We start from the raw sequence: 17,919 nt of genomic DNA on the forward strand, positions 1-17,919 counted from the left end.
AACTAGGACATTTAAGATGAGTTGTACTGATTTTTTCAAATAGAAATCCTCCATAATACTAAACTCTTACCTCTGCTGGTTATCTCCAAATATATCCCCAGACTAATCCACAGAAAGTTTCCTTTATTCTTTTCTAATAGGCTTCCACCTAACGGCTGTGGGTATGGTGATTATTCCTAATGTCACTTACTCTAGCAGGAGCTCAAAGGTCACCTAATCAAAATGTACCATGGGGAAACTTCTATCCTACAATTCTGCTCCTATTTTCCCTCGAATCTATCCTTTCATCTTTCAAACTGGAAGACATCAGTTCCTTCTCTTTCTCCAAATCTTATTTTTCTTGATCTTTCTTGAAATTCCCAATAATATACAAGTTCATTTAAAGATTTGTATTTCCTGAACCTAGCAGAGTTCTTGGAATAGTCTCTGCTTGATAAATAAATGTTTGTTAAATCTGTGAATTGATTCTGGAGCAACAAGGATTGGGAAGTTCGCTCTGAAGAAATTATTCTATTGTTTCAACATTCCAAAGGTCTGGGAATCCCATATGTCCAATCTGAATCACGAGCTCTGAGATTTGGGGCTAGAAAAGACCCCAGAGACCATGTGGCTTAATCCTTTGATTTTATGAATGAAGAACTCTAGGTCTAGAAAGAAAGGACTTGTTACATCAAGTAATAGAACTGGGATTTCAATCCAAGTCTCCCGATTCTAAATCTATTGTTCTTTCCCCATCATACCACACCCAGGAGGAAGAGGTAAGCTCTCTATCCATTAGGCAACATTATTTTTTTTTTTTGCAGAGATCACAGATTTAGATCTGGTAGAGTCCTCAGCCCATATAATCCAACCTCCTCATTTCCCAGATGAGGTAACTCTAGGTGCCAATGCCCTTTCTACTTCATTTACTCAGAATACTTTGTTTTTTAAGGATGGGGGACAAGAAAGGTGTGAAGACAGAAGCTGGTCTCCATTGGCTGAGGGAGTTAACTCGGTAGAAGTTCCCTCTACCCATACAATCACAGGTTTAGACAAAAACTAAAACTTTGGCTTGTTAAACAAACCATCACCTAAGGGGTTGGAGGGATCTGCTGTCTGTATAAATAGAAGTAGTAGCAAATACTCCAATTCTCCATTGGCTTTATGGGCTAACCATTGTTGGGTAGTATGCAATCAAATTACAGATGCTAGAATTTCCAAGGATGATCCTCAAATCCCTGCCTTCACTGGGTTTCTAATCAACACCAAACCTTGCTTTTAACATGTGGCTGCAGTGGTCTGCCCATGACTATGCCACAGTCATTCTTATTCATAAGGTCACAGGATCTTATACCACAGGAAAGATCTAATCTCAAACTCTCATTCTACAGATAGGAAAACTGAGGCACAGAGTGTTTAAGAGCCATGCCAAGTCAAGTATTTAGACAGTCAATGATCGAGTCAGAATTTGGACCCAGAACCTTGGAATGCGTACTTTTTCCTCTCCCATGCTGATTACAGAAAGTAATCGAGGTACAAACTTCCCTCCAGATCCTACAAGTGACCTTCCTGCATTGATTATCTTAAAAATATATTGAACACACTCATCCAGAGTCTTTTTTGCTCCTCCAATTTAATAAACTCACTTTTGTGTTATTTTCATAGCTCTCATTGCTACTCATTTCCTCCTGTTCTAATCTAGTGTGTCCGGGTGAGAGAAGCTCCTCTCTTTGCCCCAAAGTTGGGAAAATGATCTTTCTTTTGTTTCAGAAAGCAAGCTCTCATTTTGGGTAGGGGGAGAACTAAGACGGAAGTAAAACGTTTAATGATGGCCCCAGTTCGTTGAGCTAAAATGATGGTTTAACCTTTTGTGATGTTCCGATGAGGCATCTTATAGAGAAGCAAGTCTTGGAAGAAGAGAGAAAAATCACTCAATGATGGCAAAGTTGTGAAAGGCTTTCCAAGTAATTCAAATGAAGCAACATCAATAGACCATGGTGCCACGTTCTCTGTGACACATTCACAACGAGATTTGAAATGGACTCATGGTCCAATCAAGACTTTCCATTCAATATTTTACTTTCTTGTACTTAATTTAATGCCCTTCGAGGAAACCTTCTGTCAACTTTACAAATGGGTAGAGCCAAGTTCATTGGAGATCACAAATGTGTTGGCAAATAGATCTCTCTTCCTGGAGGGCTTGGGACCTGGAGGAAAGACTCTGAGAGGTCATGGACTCCAACCCCTCAATGTACAGATGGAAACAATGGTGAAGGCCAGAGCAGATTGAGTGTCTTGCCCAAGGTCATGTTGGTAGCAATGGTAGAGGCAGCATTTGAACCCGGGCCCCTTGACTCTAAATCCAAGGCTCTTACCACTGGAAAATTGTTTCATAGGAAGAAGATTTTGAACACTGCATATGATTCTGGCTGTAAAATGGAGGGATTTCTGTTTTTATTTTAATTAATATATTCTAATTTTAAAATCTAGTATAAGCTTATTTGTAAATGTTGGAGTGAAACAAGCATTAGATTTATGGTCTGAGGACTTGCACTCCCTACCCTTCTCTTCCAATGACTACTCGTGTGACTCTGGGAAAGTAATTTTAACCTTTGTAGGCCTCAGTTTCTTTCTCTGTAAAGTGGAAAAGTTGGACTAATGACCTGTAAAGTCTCTTCCAACTCTGAAGCTAGGATGCGAATATTACCAATAAAATGTGCTTAGCTGCTATTTCAATTCATACTGATGCCTTTTGATAAAATGCCGCCATTTTTCTTCTCTGGCTGATCCATCTGTTCCATTTCATTTTTCTATTGTGCAATCACAGTCTGCAGGAACCTGCTCTTCGGGGTCTCTTTTCCTTCTTTGTATTGTTTTCAAAAGTCCCACAAAGGAAGCTGTTTCCCCCCATTATGGGTGAAGCACTGTAGTTTCTTTTTCTACATCTTCCTGGTGCACAGACAAATTCTGTGACTCTGCTTTGTTAAGAGCATTGTGACAAAGACACATACATACATACATGTACATGTACATACATGTAAAATGAGGGAGCTAGACTAGGGGATGGTTAAGGCCCCTCCCAGCTCTCAGACCTTCTGGTCTCAGATGGCTGTAACGCTTGCGGATTCCAGTCCCACTTCTGAAACACACAAATCCAAAGGATGGGGCTGGAATACTGGGGAAGACTCGGCTCCAGGTCCCATGCCATCTCTCAGTTTTCAGCGTCTTGTCTCACAATATTCCAAACTTTTCATGCTCATTATGTCCATTATGGTGATTCGTGAGCAGGGATCCTTGGGGTTACCACCATACTTGTTTTGGGGTGTTGCGGACCATGTCCATATAAGATGGCAGACTTAGTCGATAGACGTGTGTGTTCTGATGACTCCATTGGCCAGTCATTCCCCCCTACCCCCTGCCCTTTGCCCCCTCTTGGGCTTCTCAATTTCCCGAGATACAACAATATTGGAGAATAGTATGCAAACTTAGTTGATCAATCAGAGCCAGGGTTCGAGAGGATTGACTCTAATTTTGAAAGAAGTTCTATGGAGGGTAAAAGGCTGTCAAACAGTTTTGCATGCTACAGAGAGATCATAAAGGAAAGGAAGACTCATTCGATGCGCAAATTCACTGTTGTCTTATTTTAAGAAATTGCCGCAGTCACTCCAGCCTTGGGCAAACACTACCCGATCAGTCAGCAGCCATCCACATGGAGGGAGGCCAGACCCTCCACCAGCAGGAGTATTAGGTCTTGCTGAAGGCTCAGAGGAAGGTTTAGCAATAAGGGATTTTCTCATTCCAATATGTACCTTGTTTTTTCTAGCCCGGATCCTAGCGAACACTTAATCACCCACAGAATAGTGTAAGCAGAACCTTTAGACACACTGGGAAACCCCCAACTTCATGTGACTTGCTTTACTGTCATGGCAGTGGTCTGGAAGCCAACTCGCTATACCTCCAAGGTCTGCCTGTGTTATCAAATGGACACACTTTCTTGGCTCTGGGTCTTATGGATAGAAATCCTCCTGATGTGTGCTGAAATGACAATGATGGATAATAATCACATAGTGCACAGTGCACTTTGAGGCTGACCCAGATTAGGAAACTGAGGCAGACAGCAGTTAAAAGACTTGTCCAGGATTACATAGTCTCCAAGGTCATATTTGAACTCAGGTCTTCCTGACTCCAAACCCTAGAACTGGTGCTCTAGACACAGCGGTGCCCCCCTGCCACCATGTGTCTTGTGTGTGCCTTTATTCATATGGTTTGGCTCCACTGGGATTCCCACCCACTCCCAGTTCTACCAGTGCCATAAGTAGCATTTTTCATGCTCAGGCAAAAGTTTGAGCAATGGGTTCTGAATCTCCCATTTACAGACAAATTCAGATGAAAGGAGAAACCGCAGGACACTGTGGTGACGCGCTGTTTGGCAGGGTGTGAGGAGGTTATGCCATGGACAAAATGCTTAGTCCACCTCATGAGTTCTGCTGGCTACATGCTCAATTCAATTCTCTCCTCCCAGCTAAAAAGCATTTGAGCATTGTCAGCGCTTCTCCATTTTGGTGCCCTCAGGAAAAGCCCTGGCTGTGCCACCATCATTAGGGAGCTCCTCATGCTGCTTATGCCTCAAGAGAGCATGGCATGGTATGGAAGGAAGGCTTGGGGTGTGGAAAGAACTAGATTTGGATCCATCCCTTGGGATTTGAATCCATTGACGACCTCAGACTCCATTCCACGAGGTCTGACTCTGGGGGACGAGAACATTTCTCTGGCCAGACAGTAGCCGGTCTTTTGCTGAGTTCTGAGGACTTGGATAACCTGGTGTGTGTCTGGAATAGAAAAGGGCTTCGAACCCAGGATTTAGAGCTAGAAGGGCCCATGGAAGGCACTGGATTTGACCCTTCGCCTCCATCATTTTACAGAGAAGGAAACTGAGTTGGTGAAGCGATCAGTCAGCTAATATGGGTCTCAGTCAGATTCCAACTTGAGACCTCCTGACTCCACATCTAGCCCTCTTTCTACTCTCTTCCGTAGTAGTTGAAGGAACTGGGGCCGTGACGTGTCAGCAGGACATGATGCTGTCTTCTAGTATTTGAGAGGCCGGCATGGAAGAGAGATGAGATTTGATTGGTGTGGCCATGGATGGAAAACCCAGGAGCAACGGGAAGAAGCCACCCAGAGACACAGTCTCCAGTTTTTTGGTATTCTAAGTAGTCAGGTACTAAGACAGCCAAAGTGCTTCTCCAGAGTCATGACTCTGGAGCCACAGAACCTGGATTCAAATTCTACCTTACAGGCTTCTCCTTTTGTGACCCGGGGCAAGCTATTTCACTCTGTGCCTCAATTTCCTCATTTGTAAAATAAAGAGGTTGGGCTAGATTGTCTCTGAGGTACGATGGGAGGCTCACTCTTAGTAGCATCTTTCAGAGCCCCAGGACACACCTACAAAGGAAGAAAACTTAAACCATTGGCCTTGGTTAGCGATCACCATCTTAGCTTTGAAATGATGATGAACTCATTGGATGGAAACCCTTCCCTGTAGATCCACTGGTCCATTAGTCAGTCACCAAGCACTTCTGAAGCCCTTGCTTGGTGTTGGGCACCTTTGGGTGCTGTAAGAGCCCGCCCACTTGGGAGGAGGCTTTTAGGCAGTCATTAGGAGACCCCCCTAAAACATTGAACGAAACACGCGGCGAAGCCCCGAGAAACCAGGCCCCCCTTACCGTTTTTACTGATGTCAAGTTCTTTGAGATTAACTAAACTAGCAATAGTGGTTGGCAGATTCGAAAGGTCATTATCGGGGATACTCAGTTTGCGGAGAGCTTGACAGTTGAACAGTTGCTGAAATGGAAAATAACCTTTAATTAGATCGCAACTGGATGACATTCAATTTGCAAGCAAATTCCATTATACGCAAATGCAGTTCCTCATCTGCATATGTTACAGAGGTACAGATTAGCATGAAAGGCCAAAGTGAGCTCAGGGATCTCGAAGCCCCTCTTACACGCTTCTCTGGCCACTCGAGAGCCCAGTGAATCCTTGCCGGCCCCACGGCTCTCCCTTCCCACGTCCCCTGTCTCAGGTGCGCTCCATTCACACGCACAGTTTGGGGGCTCGACTCTCCCTTTCGGGGGCCATCGAGATCGTGCCTCCTCGCCTGAGGGACCCTCCCGGGCTTGGGGCTCTCCTGCTCCTCCCAGCGTCCAGCAGCGTCACGAAGCCCCTGCTCTGAGGGACGTGAGATGCCCGACGCTGGGGAGGGGAATGACCAAAAACGAGGTCCTGTCCCCGAAGGCCTCCCATCCTCCTGGAGGGCAAAGACAGCTCTTATACCACAAGTGGGCACAAGACAGTCTGGGGAGGAGGAGGGCCAGGTAGCATGAAGGGATCAAGGAAGGCTTCCTGTGAATGGGGAATTCCACGCAGCAGAGAGGAGAAGGGGAAGACACTAGGCGTTCGGGACAAGAGGGAGATGCCTCGCCTCATCGATGCTTGCTGGATGCTGGCTTAATGAAATGGAAAGACCTAAATGCCAGGGGAGTGACTCCCGCTTTGACGGATTCGTGCCTTCAGGAGGAGGCAGAGAGATGGACACAGATCGTAGTCATAGACTGAGCGAGCAGAGAGACCTTAGTAGGTCATCGATCCTGACTGATTAACAAGAGATGAGGACAAAGACCGGCCCCTGGATGCCATGAGTGTAAGGAACTCCCAGACTGGGACGCACTCTGGTGGGGGTGAAGCTTGTCTTGGGGAGCGGCCGGGGGTACGGGGAAGTTAAATGTCTTGTCCAAAGGCACGTGGCCCCCGTGCGTTGGCGGTAGAACTTGGACCCAAGTCTTCCTGCCTCCTTGGCTGCTCTTAGCTCTCTCCCACATCATTTTGGCTCTTTGGGGTTTTCTTAAGCTACAGCATCCCAATGGGAAAAGAAATGAAGGGGGCCCCTATTCAAGTGGGAGACACCTGTGAGGGTTCTCTCATCGGCTCTGGAAGTTTTTGCGCTTTCCTGTCATCAGAATCATTTTGTTCTTGTGATATTTATTCCTAGCACAGATGAGAGACTTGGGAAGACCCCCATCCATCCTAGGACCAATCAGATGGATTCCAGACAATGACAAAGATCACGTGTCTAACAAAGAGGTGCCCATCCAAGAGAAATCCTTATTTTGTGGACAGTCATTACAAGAGCTTGAGAGGAGGATGACTTAGTAGAAAAGACACAGGAAGGCCCTCTGTTCGAATCCCACCTAAGACACCCCCTAGCTATGTGGCCATGGCCAGAGCAATCTCTTGGAACCTCTGTCTCTTCATCTATGAAAGGCAGACTGATACCTCCCTGTTTCCTTATGTAATGCCAATCAACTATTAGGAAGTGAAAAATCTGGACCCTGGAGGATAATAAACTGCTTTTTAACAACAACAACAACAACAACAATACTAACTAGTGTTTAGTTTAAAAATGCTTCACATATATCTCACTTTATTTTCCGAGCAACTCTAGGAAGTAGGTCCTATTCATAGTCCCATTTGACAGATGAGGAAACAGACTTAAGAGAGATTAAGTGACTTGTCCAGGTTTACCCAACACTAAAGTAAGGATATGAATCAGGATTTGAACTCGGATCTTTCTGACTCCAGACCAAGCGTTCTATCTATCCACTGTAGCACCAGCTTCCTCTAGCAGGTCAGATCAGCAATATGTAGTCTTAGAGAATTGTTTGGGAGCACTATAGGGTTAAACAACTTGCTCAGGGGTCACAAACCAGCAGGGGGACTTGGCCCCAACATTTTCTGACTCTGCTGTCCGCTCTTTACCTCCTGCATTATGCCATCTCTTGAAGTATTATTATCATCCTCATTTTATAGATGAAAATAGATTTTTTAAAATTAGAGATTCAGGAAGAAGGCTCAGAGGGGGAGATATGAGGTAGGCTTATTCCTGAGTTCAAGTCCCGGTAGGGGGGAGGGAGGGAGGACCCAGAAAGAAAAGCACAAGGATAGAAAAGAGAAGCCTAATGCCAAAAATATCTACTTCATTAGGCTATAACCGTATCTAATCAGGCAATCAGGAAGCTCTCATCAGGTACCCGCTGTGTGTTGGGCACTGGCTTAGCCCTGGGGCTACAAAAATAGACCAGCGACAGCCCCTGGCCTCAAGGAGCCCCCAGTTTCATGGGGAGCCAACATGCAAACAAGTCTATACAAAGCAAGCTGAGCATAGTGTCAATAGGATGAATGAAGAGGAGGAAGGCCCTGGCCCTCTGTGGGGCTGGAAAAGGCTTCCGGGAGAAAGTGGGATTTCAGTGGGGACTTAAAGGAAGGCAAGAAGGTCAGCAGGAGGAGCATTCCAGGCATGGAGGACAGCCAGGAAAGGTGCCCAGAGCCCAGAGGCTCTTGCCCATGTGCCCTATCATAGTATATTTGACCTAAGTTCCTTACCAGCAAAATGGCAGTGGTCTAGACATGAAATTCTGTAAAATTCCATCAGGCAAATATGTGCCAGCCCAGTATGAAGTTGAGAAGAGAAGGACCCAAATATGCCCTACTTATCTTCTGGCTCCCCAGGATTTCTTTAATGGCCAGAGCCCATGATATCACAATACTGCTCTGAAGTCAGGGTCCCAAACCAAAGCCTATCTGTTCCATTCATGGGGAAGGGTCAAGACTGAAAGCCGGAGAGTGAGCAGGATTAGGAAACCAAGTTCACGTCTGCTAAGAGATGATGGATGAGACAGCAACTGTGAAGAAAGCTCAAAGTCTGACCCATCCACAGCTGCCTCACTGGATGGATCCACCATGGATCTGGAGCTGGAAGGAAGCTTGGAGATCATCTAGTCTGACCTTTTTATCTGACAGATGAGGAAACTGAGGCTGAGGAAGATGAAGAGATCCAGATCACTCAGGTAGTATGAGGCAGAGCAGAGACTTGAAACTAGGACCAGCATCTTCTTGGTCACACTCAGTGAGCTGAGAAATAACAAAAACTGACATAATCCTGATGGAGCCTTCCAATGAGTCAAGGAAAGGAACAGTGTCCCATGGCATTGTGAGAGGGATGTTGGATGGACCTAGGGACAGATGACCTGAGCTTGAATCTCATCTCTGTCATTTTCTAGCAGGTGGAACTCATGCTGGAGTCACTTATCCCCAGAGAACCTGTGTTCTTCTCTGTAAAATGGGGATGATGATGATGATGATGATGATATAATGATGACAATGATGATATGAATGATGACAATGATTATGATGATGACTATGAAGATGATATGATGATGATGTGATGATGATTACACCTCTCAGCTCCTACACTATCATGCTGAGGTGAGTGCTGGGTAAATGAGATTAAGCTAGCCTTTAACCACTTTGTAAATGATGATATAATGATATGATGGTGGTGTATTGATGATGATTATGATGATATGATGATGATGTTGATATGATGATGATATGATGATGATGATCATATAATGATGATGACTATGAAGATGATATGATGATGATGTGATGATGATGATTACACCTCTCAGCTCCAAACTATCATGCTGAGGAGAGTGCTGGGTAAATGAGATTAAGTCAGCCTTTAACCACTTTGTAAATGATGATATAATGATATGATGATATGATGATGATGATGATGATATAATGATATGATCGTATATTGATGATGATTATGATGATATGATGATGTTGACATGATGATGATTTGATGATCATATAATGATGATGACTATGAAGATGATATGATGATGATGTGATGATGATGATTACACCACTCAGCTCCTACACTATCATGCTGAGGTGAGTGCTGGGTAAATGAGATTAAGCCAGCCTTTAACCACTTTGTAAATGATGATTTAGTGATATGATGATATGATGATGATGATATGATGACATGATGATGATGATATATTGATGATGATATGATGATATAATGATATGATGATGGTATATTGATGATGATTATGATGATATGATGATATAATGATATGATGATGATATATTGATGATGATTATGATGATATGATGATATAATGATATGATGATATATTGATGATGATGATATGATGATGATGACGATGATGATATGATGGTATGCTATAATGATATGATGATGATATATTGATGATGATGATGATGATGATGATGATGATGATGATGATACCTCTCAGCTCCTATACTGTCATGCTGAGGTGTGTGCTGGGTAAATGAGTTTGAGTCAGCTGTTAACCACTTTGTAAATTATGATATAATGATGTGATGATATGATGATGATGATATGATGATGATATAATGATGATGATATGATGACATGATGATGATGATGATGATGATGATGATGATGATGATGACTGTACTTCTCAGCTCCCACACTGCCATGCTGAAATTATGGGATTGAGATTGAGATTGAGCAAGTCTTTAACCACTTTGTAAATCTGAAGTTGCTTATAGGAGGGAATGACACCCCCAAAAAGCCTAGGGGCAAATTAAGTCCCATATAAAAAGTGTTTTGCAAACCTAAAGTGGTCTATTAATTCAGGGTGAGGATGGTGATGATATCCTGCCTCAGAGGCAGGTCTTCCTGGTTTGCTTCCATCCAGCCTAACCAAGTCAACTCTCCATCTACTAACAGTGGCATGCCTTCTGAGTGGGTGTCTCTGTGGGCTGGGCAGCACATGAGATTGCAGGGCAATGTCAGTGGGGGAATAAAGCAGGGGTGGAAGCCAAGTTGATTTCCCATTCTTCCCGGGCATCTGGGCACATGCATGGTTTTTCCCTAGGCAGGAACTGGGAGATCCTGGGTCAAAATCCTATGCCCCTTTTTTGTACATATTCTTAAGATATTTTTATTTTTGTTTATTACATCTTCCCAACTGGAGGCTAGACTATGAAGCACCTACTATGTGTACAGATTCCACACACAATAGGAACTCAACACCTATTGCTGAGTAATCAGTGTTTACGATAATTCATCAAACCTATTTATATTCCTCAGTTTCTCCTATAGTCAGTCTCAGGCTCCTATACAGGCTGTATTTATTTAAAAACCCCAAACATCAGGCAGATAAAGGCAACTGGGCCCAGTGAACAAAAAACCAGCCACAGAGACAGGAAGAATTTTGGTTTAAGTACCCTCTCTGATACATTGCAGGCTATGTGACCCTGGACAAGTCACTATCTCTGAATGTTACCAGGTAGCTCTTGAAGACTATATGCATTTTATTGGTTAGTGGGTTACTGATAAGTGGAAAGAGTTCTCCACACTGACAAACCCACAGATTAGGCATTCCAATAAAAAGGGTACGAGAGCCACTTACCTACCGTTCTATTAGAAACTGGAGATGAGCACACATGGCAGGTGAATTGAGATTCCATAAAGAAAGTGGAAAACTTTCGCATTTGAGCTATGGAAGTCCACTGACTGGGGGATGACTTTAAAAGTCTCTTTGAATGAGCCTGTCAAGATGCATGCTTTGAATAAAGAAGCGAGGACATTTCTGAGTGGACTGTAATTCTTCCAGGATGGTAGAAAAAGCAAATATAATTAATAGTCAATTAGAGGAGGGCCATTAATGGTTGTGGTTATTGTGACTTTCATCACTTAGAAGTCTTTCACATTTCTAAGCCTGGACAGCGAATAAAAAATGTTTGGAGTTCTAAAATGTTTTCACTGAAAAATGTTTTCTTCTCTGGGTGAAAAAGCCAATTTGTTTAGATGTGACTTAAATTAATATGGAAGCCGGGCCCGGGGAGGTGGGGGGGGAGGTGAAACCTAGGTGAGCCATATTGGAATTTACACCAGATGGAGACAGCAGAAAAGTGCCTGGCACATAGTAGGTGCTTAGAAATCTTGCTTCCTTACTTCCTTGATTGATAACAGAACATCGTTGGATAAAAACTTAAAATCTAAAAGGTAGAAATCTCTTTCTCTCTGTTATATGGGTGCTAATGGTAGCAGACAAAAGGGGCAGATCATATTTTTATACTGATTGGTGCCATTTTCATTAATTGGTCAATCATCAGACATTTATGAAGGGTCTACTATGTTCCAGGTGTTGTGTTAGGTTCTAGAATAGGAAGATGAGAAAAAGTCTCTGCCTTCCTTATCTGTACACCTAAAAGGAGAGAGAGAGAGGGAGAGAGAGAGAGAGAGAGAGAGAGAGAGAGACAGAGAGACAGAGAGACAGAGAGACAGAGAGACAGAGAGACAGAGAGACAGAGAGACAGAGAGAGACAGAGACAGAGAGAGACAAAGACAGAGAGACAGAGAGAGACAGAGACAGAGAGAGACAGAGACAGAGAGAGAGAGAGAGAGGGAGAGACAGAGAGAGAGACAGAGAGAGACAGACAGACAGAGAGAGAGAGAGAGAGAGAGAGAGAGAGAGAGAGAGAGAGAGAGAGAGAGAGAGAGAGAGAGCGAGTGTAAGGCCAGACATCAGCAGCTGGAGAGATCCCCAAAGGTCTCCTGGAGAAGGCCATGCTTGGGTGGAGCTCTGAAGGGACTTAGACTCTACGAGGAGAGCTTTGTTCCAGCTTGGAGCCTGAAGATGGAAGATCACAAATGTAAAAAGGCTGCAGAAGTATTCCGTGAATGAACTTTACTACATATTCCTTCATCCCTCTGGTTGTAGTCCATGATTCATGTGGATTCTAAAAACTGTCTTCTGCATGTGAGCTGCTGTGCTGGGACACCAGCTCCTTCCCAGAGAGAACCAGAGTGGACAGGAAGACCTCAACCCAGGAGACCCGAGACACAGCTTAGTGGTGACTCGATGCCTCCTTGAACCTGGGCAAACCACTGAACCTCTGAGCCTTATCTGCCTCATCTGTAAGATGTGGGGGCTGGACTAGATGCCCTTCAAGATCCCCTTTGGCTTTCAGTCATGGCCGCTGGGTAGTGCGGTGGAGAGAGTGCCGGGATCAGGAAGCCTCGAGTTTGGATCCTACCTCAGACATTTACTAAGAGTGGCCCCTGGCTAAGACACTGAACTTCATTTTCTTTGTCTGTAAAATGGGAGTAATGATAATACCACCTTGCAGAGATTTTGAGGATCAAATGAGGCTGATATATTTGAAGTACTTAGCAAACTTTAAAGCAATATATCTATATGACTGGATATCTAAATAAATGATTATTATAGTATATCTAGTATATTATATATGCATAAAGTACTATGATGATGATGAAAGTCTCGTTATTTTTGCTGTATCTTATGCTTCTCTCGTTATAGAGCAATGGGGAATAAGGCACATCCCCCAATAATACGAGTAGAATGTGAAAATTCCCAAAGAAGAGGATCCTCGATTCTGCAGTAGAAGGGACCTTAAACAGTGATCTAGTCTGACCATCGCTTTGTAGATGAGACACCTAGACCGGTGGGTGCCTTGCCTAAATCCCTTTCAGGATGTGCTATTAGAGAAGACTTCATGGAAGACATGGCCACCAGTTGGGGTCTAGGAGGAAGGGAGGAGGGATTTTAAGCAGCCAAGAGGAGTAAGGGATCAATTCCAGGGATGGGGAATCCCAAGCAAAAAGCTAGAGAACAAAGATGGCAGCTTGATAAGGAGAAGCGATGATGCCCATTAAAGGCACCATTGCCCCTACCTGGTGCATTGGAGTAAGACTGGGGAAGGCCTTCCGGGCCAGGGGACCAAGTGACCCTTTACTCATGGAAGATTTTTGGGAAAAGGAACAATTGGATCTGGGTAGCACGCTAGGCTGTTTCTTCTGACAGCTCATGAAGGATGGCCTGGAGAGGAAAGAGGTAGGAGGTGGGAAGCTCCGATGGAAGGGAATTACCAAGTGCAGAAGGGACAAGGACCTCAACCAGGCTTGTGGCAACAGGAGGGAGTGGAAAGGAGTGTTGGGGGGAAGAGAAGCGACTCCAATTTGCCAGAAGATAACAGCAAGGCAGGGTGGGGAGAACTTGGGGTTTCAGACTTGATTGAAGGTGGGGACCATTAGCTGTGATGAGCAAATCAGGGGAGCCCTGGGTTTTGAGGAGAAGATGGATTCAGTTACAAACACTGAATTTGATACACCTTTTAGATATCCAAGCGGAGTTGTCTAGAATAATGATAACAGTAATAGTGATGATGACAGCTACTGCTTATAGAGCCTCGTACCATGCAAAGCGTCTTACAAATATCTCATTTAATCCTCATGACAACTGTGTGAGGGACGTGCTACGATGATCCCCATTCTACCAGTGGGGAGAACTGAGACAGACAAAGATGAAATGACTTGCCTGGGATCACACAGCTAGTACGTGTCCGGGGTCAAATTTGAACTCAGATCTTTCTGCCTCTAGACCCACCACTCTATCCACTGAACCATCTGGCAGCCGGCAGCCATTTGTACATGTCAGACTGGAAATTGGGGTTTAAGGCAGAGACAGAGAATAAGAGTGGAGATGGGACCTATGACTTCATTAGCAGAAACTTTTAGCTGTGGAAACAGAAGTTCCAACTTCTCTTGTTTCTCTTTCATGCCGGGCTGCCATCGCATCCTTTTCCACAAGACTGCCCACCCACTCTGCCACAAGTCATCGGATCTTTCGGCAGAACTTCCTGTGAATCCAGCTTCTTATTGCTTCTTCACATTTGGCTACCCACAGTATTTCACACATGATTCCCAACCATTATGGCTCGTTACTGTGCCTCTAACCCCGAGCGCCTGCCTGGAGAACAATGAAATCCGAACGGGGCTGTGTGCTCGTGGGGAAGGATGTGGAGGCGGGGGTGGGGGGTGGGGGGAGGTTCTCAAGAAAAGGATGTCATTCCATGGCCTTCCTCTCGGAGACAGAAAATTATGCAACAGCCTCCGAACTTTCCTCTCCTCCGTGGAGATCTATTTTTGCATGTCTTCTGACATTGGCGGTCATGCATTGTGTAGCCTCATTCACTTTTTTCTTTTCCGACGTACTGTCGCGTCTCCTAGGGCACAGCACTGCCTGGGACTAAAAGGTTAGAGAGAGAGAAAGGGACCCAGGTGAAAGGAAGGAGAGGTCTGGTGGGCCGAGAGCGAGGCTCTCCTCCACGGAATTGATTAGCGTGAGTTTGGGCGGACGTTCGGGTGGATTCTAAGGCTCCGTCTACCTCAGATCACAGTGGGAACTGCACTAGGGACTCCCCAACGATGACCACGATGGTTGCCCCAAAAGTCTATTGGTTTTTCCTAGCACAATTTCCAAGAACTTTTTTTTTTCACTCAAGAGCAATGAATTTGCTTGGAGTCAGGGAGCCCAGGGTTCAAACTTGTACTGAACAAGCCCTGGCTGCGTAAGTTCCTTGTCATGTCCCAGACTTAGTTTCATCATCTGTGAAAGTGACAGCAAAATGGCGCCTCCCTGGAGGATCAGAGAGAACATAGCCAAAGTGCTTGGCAAACCTTGAAGCATTCTCTTCTCAAGCTCTCTGTCAGGGCCATTTGGACTACTGAATGAGGAGCATTTAGCACAATGCTTGGCCCACGGGGAACGCCAGGGTAAGGAAGTTCCTTCTTCCGGGGCAGATCTTCCTTCCTTCCTCTGCTCGATCTTAAAGATTACGAAGCTTGCTTGAAGTCCTTCAGTTGGTATATGCAGGGCAGCCTTTCTGGTTCCAAGCCCCATGCACTCCACCATGTTCTCTCTCACGTTGTAGCGAACACGTACTCAGAACTTGTTGCTTGCTTAGTTAGAGAGGGAGAATTTATATTGAATTTCCAGCTTACTAAAGCTCTTGGGGCCTCTTTCCAAAAACGGTTGTCTGCCCACGTGTCACTGCATCCTGCCTGCATGCTGGGGATCAATCCTGGCATTTTAAGAATCCTTCTAGAAATTAACTTCAGTGAAATTTCATTGTGAGAGACAGTGAAGCCTGTTCAATCCAGAACTGGTCGGAGGGCTCAGGTTGCGCCCTTTTCAGAGACACGGGCAATTCTCTACATTAGAGTTAGAGCCAGTCTGCATCACTGGAGGGGTGTCCATGTCGGGAGAGGGTAACGGGTGTAAAGCCATGGGATAGAGATCTTGGTCGTCCAAGGAAGGGCAAATGAGCATGATGGGCTGCTTAAGAGCTTTAAAAAAATTCCTATGTCTGTTCCCAAGCCAATGAACGTCCTTTCAATCAGCATTTGCATTTTTGGATAAGTCCATCCTTCCTTGATACCCATATGATACACTGACTATGTGTGTGGGAGTTGGGGAGCTCATTACCTCCTTTTGGTGAAATGAGAGACATGAGTCATTCTGAAGCTTTGCCTTAGAGATTTCCTTGTAAAATTCCAAGTGGGAGATGAGTCAGGAGAGAACCTTTATGATATAAGTCCTGTCTCCCCACTCAAAAACCAATACTAATCAATCTGAGTCCATTGTCCTAGATGAGTTCAGGGCTTTGGGTAGCATGCATATATTTTGTAGAAACACGTGCATATATAGGCCGTCTTTCTTTTTTGAAAAAACAAAACAAAACAAAACTTACTTTCTGTCCCATTAGCGACTCTAAGACAGAAAGGCAAGGGATGGGGTTTAGTGACTTTCCCAAGGTCACACAGCTAGGAAGTATCTGAAGTCAGATTTGAACCCACATCTTCCCGATTCTAGGCTGAGCGCTCCCTCTGCTCTGCTACCTAGCTGCCTGTCCCTCTCTCAATAGAATGAAGGATAATTTCATTTTACTCTTTTCAGCCCCAGGATCTAGCATCGTGCCGGCATACAACAGACACTTAAAACTGGTCTTGATTGATTCGAGTATCTTAAATCACATTATTAGAGCACACGACCATTAAAGGTTCTGTTTAATTTGTGGATTTTACTCTCCAGGACTGGTTCGACGAGAACAACACTGCTATTGAAGACCTATTGAGCAAGAAGAACAAAGCCTTTATGGAGGGGCAAAATAACCCAAACTCTGCTCCTAAAAAGGACAGATCCAAGTCTCTCCAAGCCACGGCACAGCGTGAGATCAGGAAGATGCAAGACCGATGGTGGGGAAAAAAGGCAGAAGAAATCCAGTGTTTTGCTGATATGAGAAACTACAAACAATTTTTCAGTGCCCTCAAGACTGTCTATGGGCCATCAAAACCCACCACCACTCCCTTGCTATCCTCTGATGGTGACACTCTCATAAAAGATAAAAAAGGCATCAGCAACAGGTGGAAAGAACACTTCAGTCAGCTTCTCAACCGACCCTCTTCAGTCGACCAAAGCGTCCTTGACCAGATCCCCCAAAACCGCTCCATTGAAGAACTTGATGTCCCTCCTTCAATAGAGGAAGTCCAAAAAGCCATTAAACAAATGAGTGCAGGCAAGGCACCCAGTAAAGACGGGATCCCAACCGAGGTGTACAAGACCTTAAATGGAAAGGTGCTCCAGGCATTCCATATAGTGCTGACCAGCATATGGAAAGAGGAAGACATGCCCCCGGAACTCAGAGATGCCTCCATCGTAGCCCTATACAAGAACAAAGGCTCACGAGCAGCCTGTGACAACTACAGAGGCATCTCACTACTCTCCACTGCCGAGAAGATCCTCGCCCGTGTTATACTCAATAGACTCCTGTCATCTGTTTCAGAGCAGAACCTGCCTGAATCACAATGTGGCTTCCGACCAGATCGCAGCACCATCGACATGGTCTTCACGGTGAGGCAAATGCAGGAAAAATGCCTTGAGCAGAACCTGAGTCTCTACGTTGTCTTCATAGACCTGACAAAGGCGTTCGACACAGTGAACAGGGACGCGTTGTGGGTGATCCTCAGCAAGCTCGGTTGCCCAGCAAAATTCGTCAAACTGATCCAGCTCTTTTATGTCGACATGACAGGGGAAGTCCTATCTGGTGGAGAGACTTCTGATCGCTTCAACATCTCCAATGGCATGAAACAAGGCTGTGTCCTCGCTCCGGTACTATTCAACCTATTCTTCACCCAGGTATTACGACATGCTGTGATGGATCTAGACCTGG

General features: G+C 44.8%; 1 protein-coding gene across 3 annotated transcripts in view; it reads right to left on the reverse strand.

Annotated features, from left to right (window-relative positions):
* The window catches only part of LRRC7 (leucine rich repeat containing 7), a 572,907-nt gene that overhangs the window by 305,400 nt on the left and 249,588 nt on the right, over positions 1-17,919 (reverse strand). For all 3 annotated transcript variants that reach the window (XM_056814946.1, XM_056814945.1, XM_056814947.1), the window contains exon 4: positions 5,703-5,820. In XM_056814946.1, coding sequence (XP_056670924.1) covers positions 5,703-5,820 — 118 coding nt within the window. The remainder of the gene's footprint in view (positions 1-5,702; positions 5,821-17,919) is intronic.

Source organism: Monodelphis domestica, chromosome 2 (assembly GCF_027887165.1).
Source record: "Monodelphis domestica isolate mMonDom1 chromosome 2, mMonDom1.pri, whole genome shotgun sequence".
NCBI classification, from domain to species: domain Eukaryota; kingdom Metazoa; phylum Chordata; class Mammalia; order Didelphimorphia; family Didelphidae; genus Monodelphis; species Monodelphis domestica.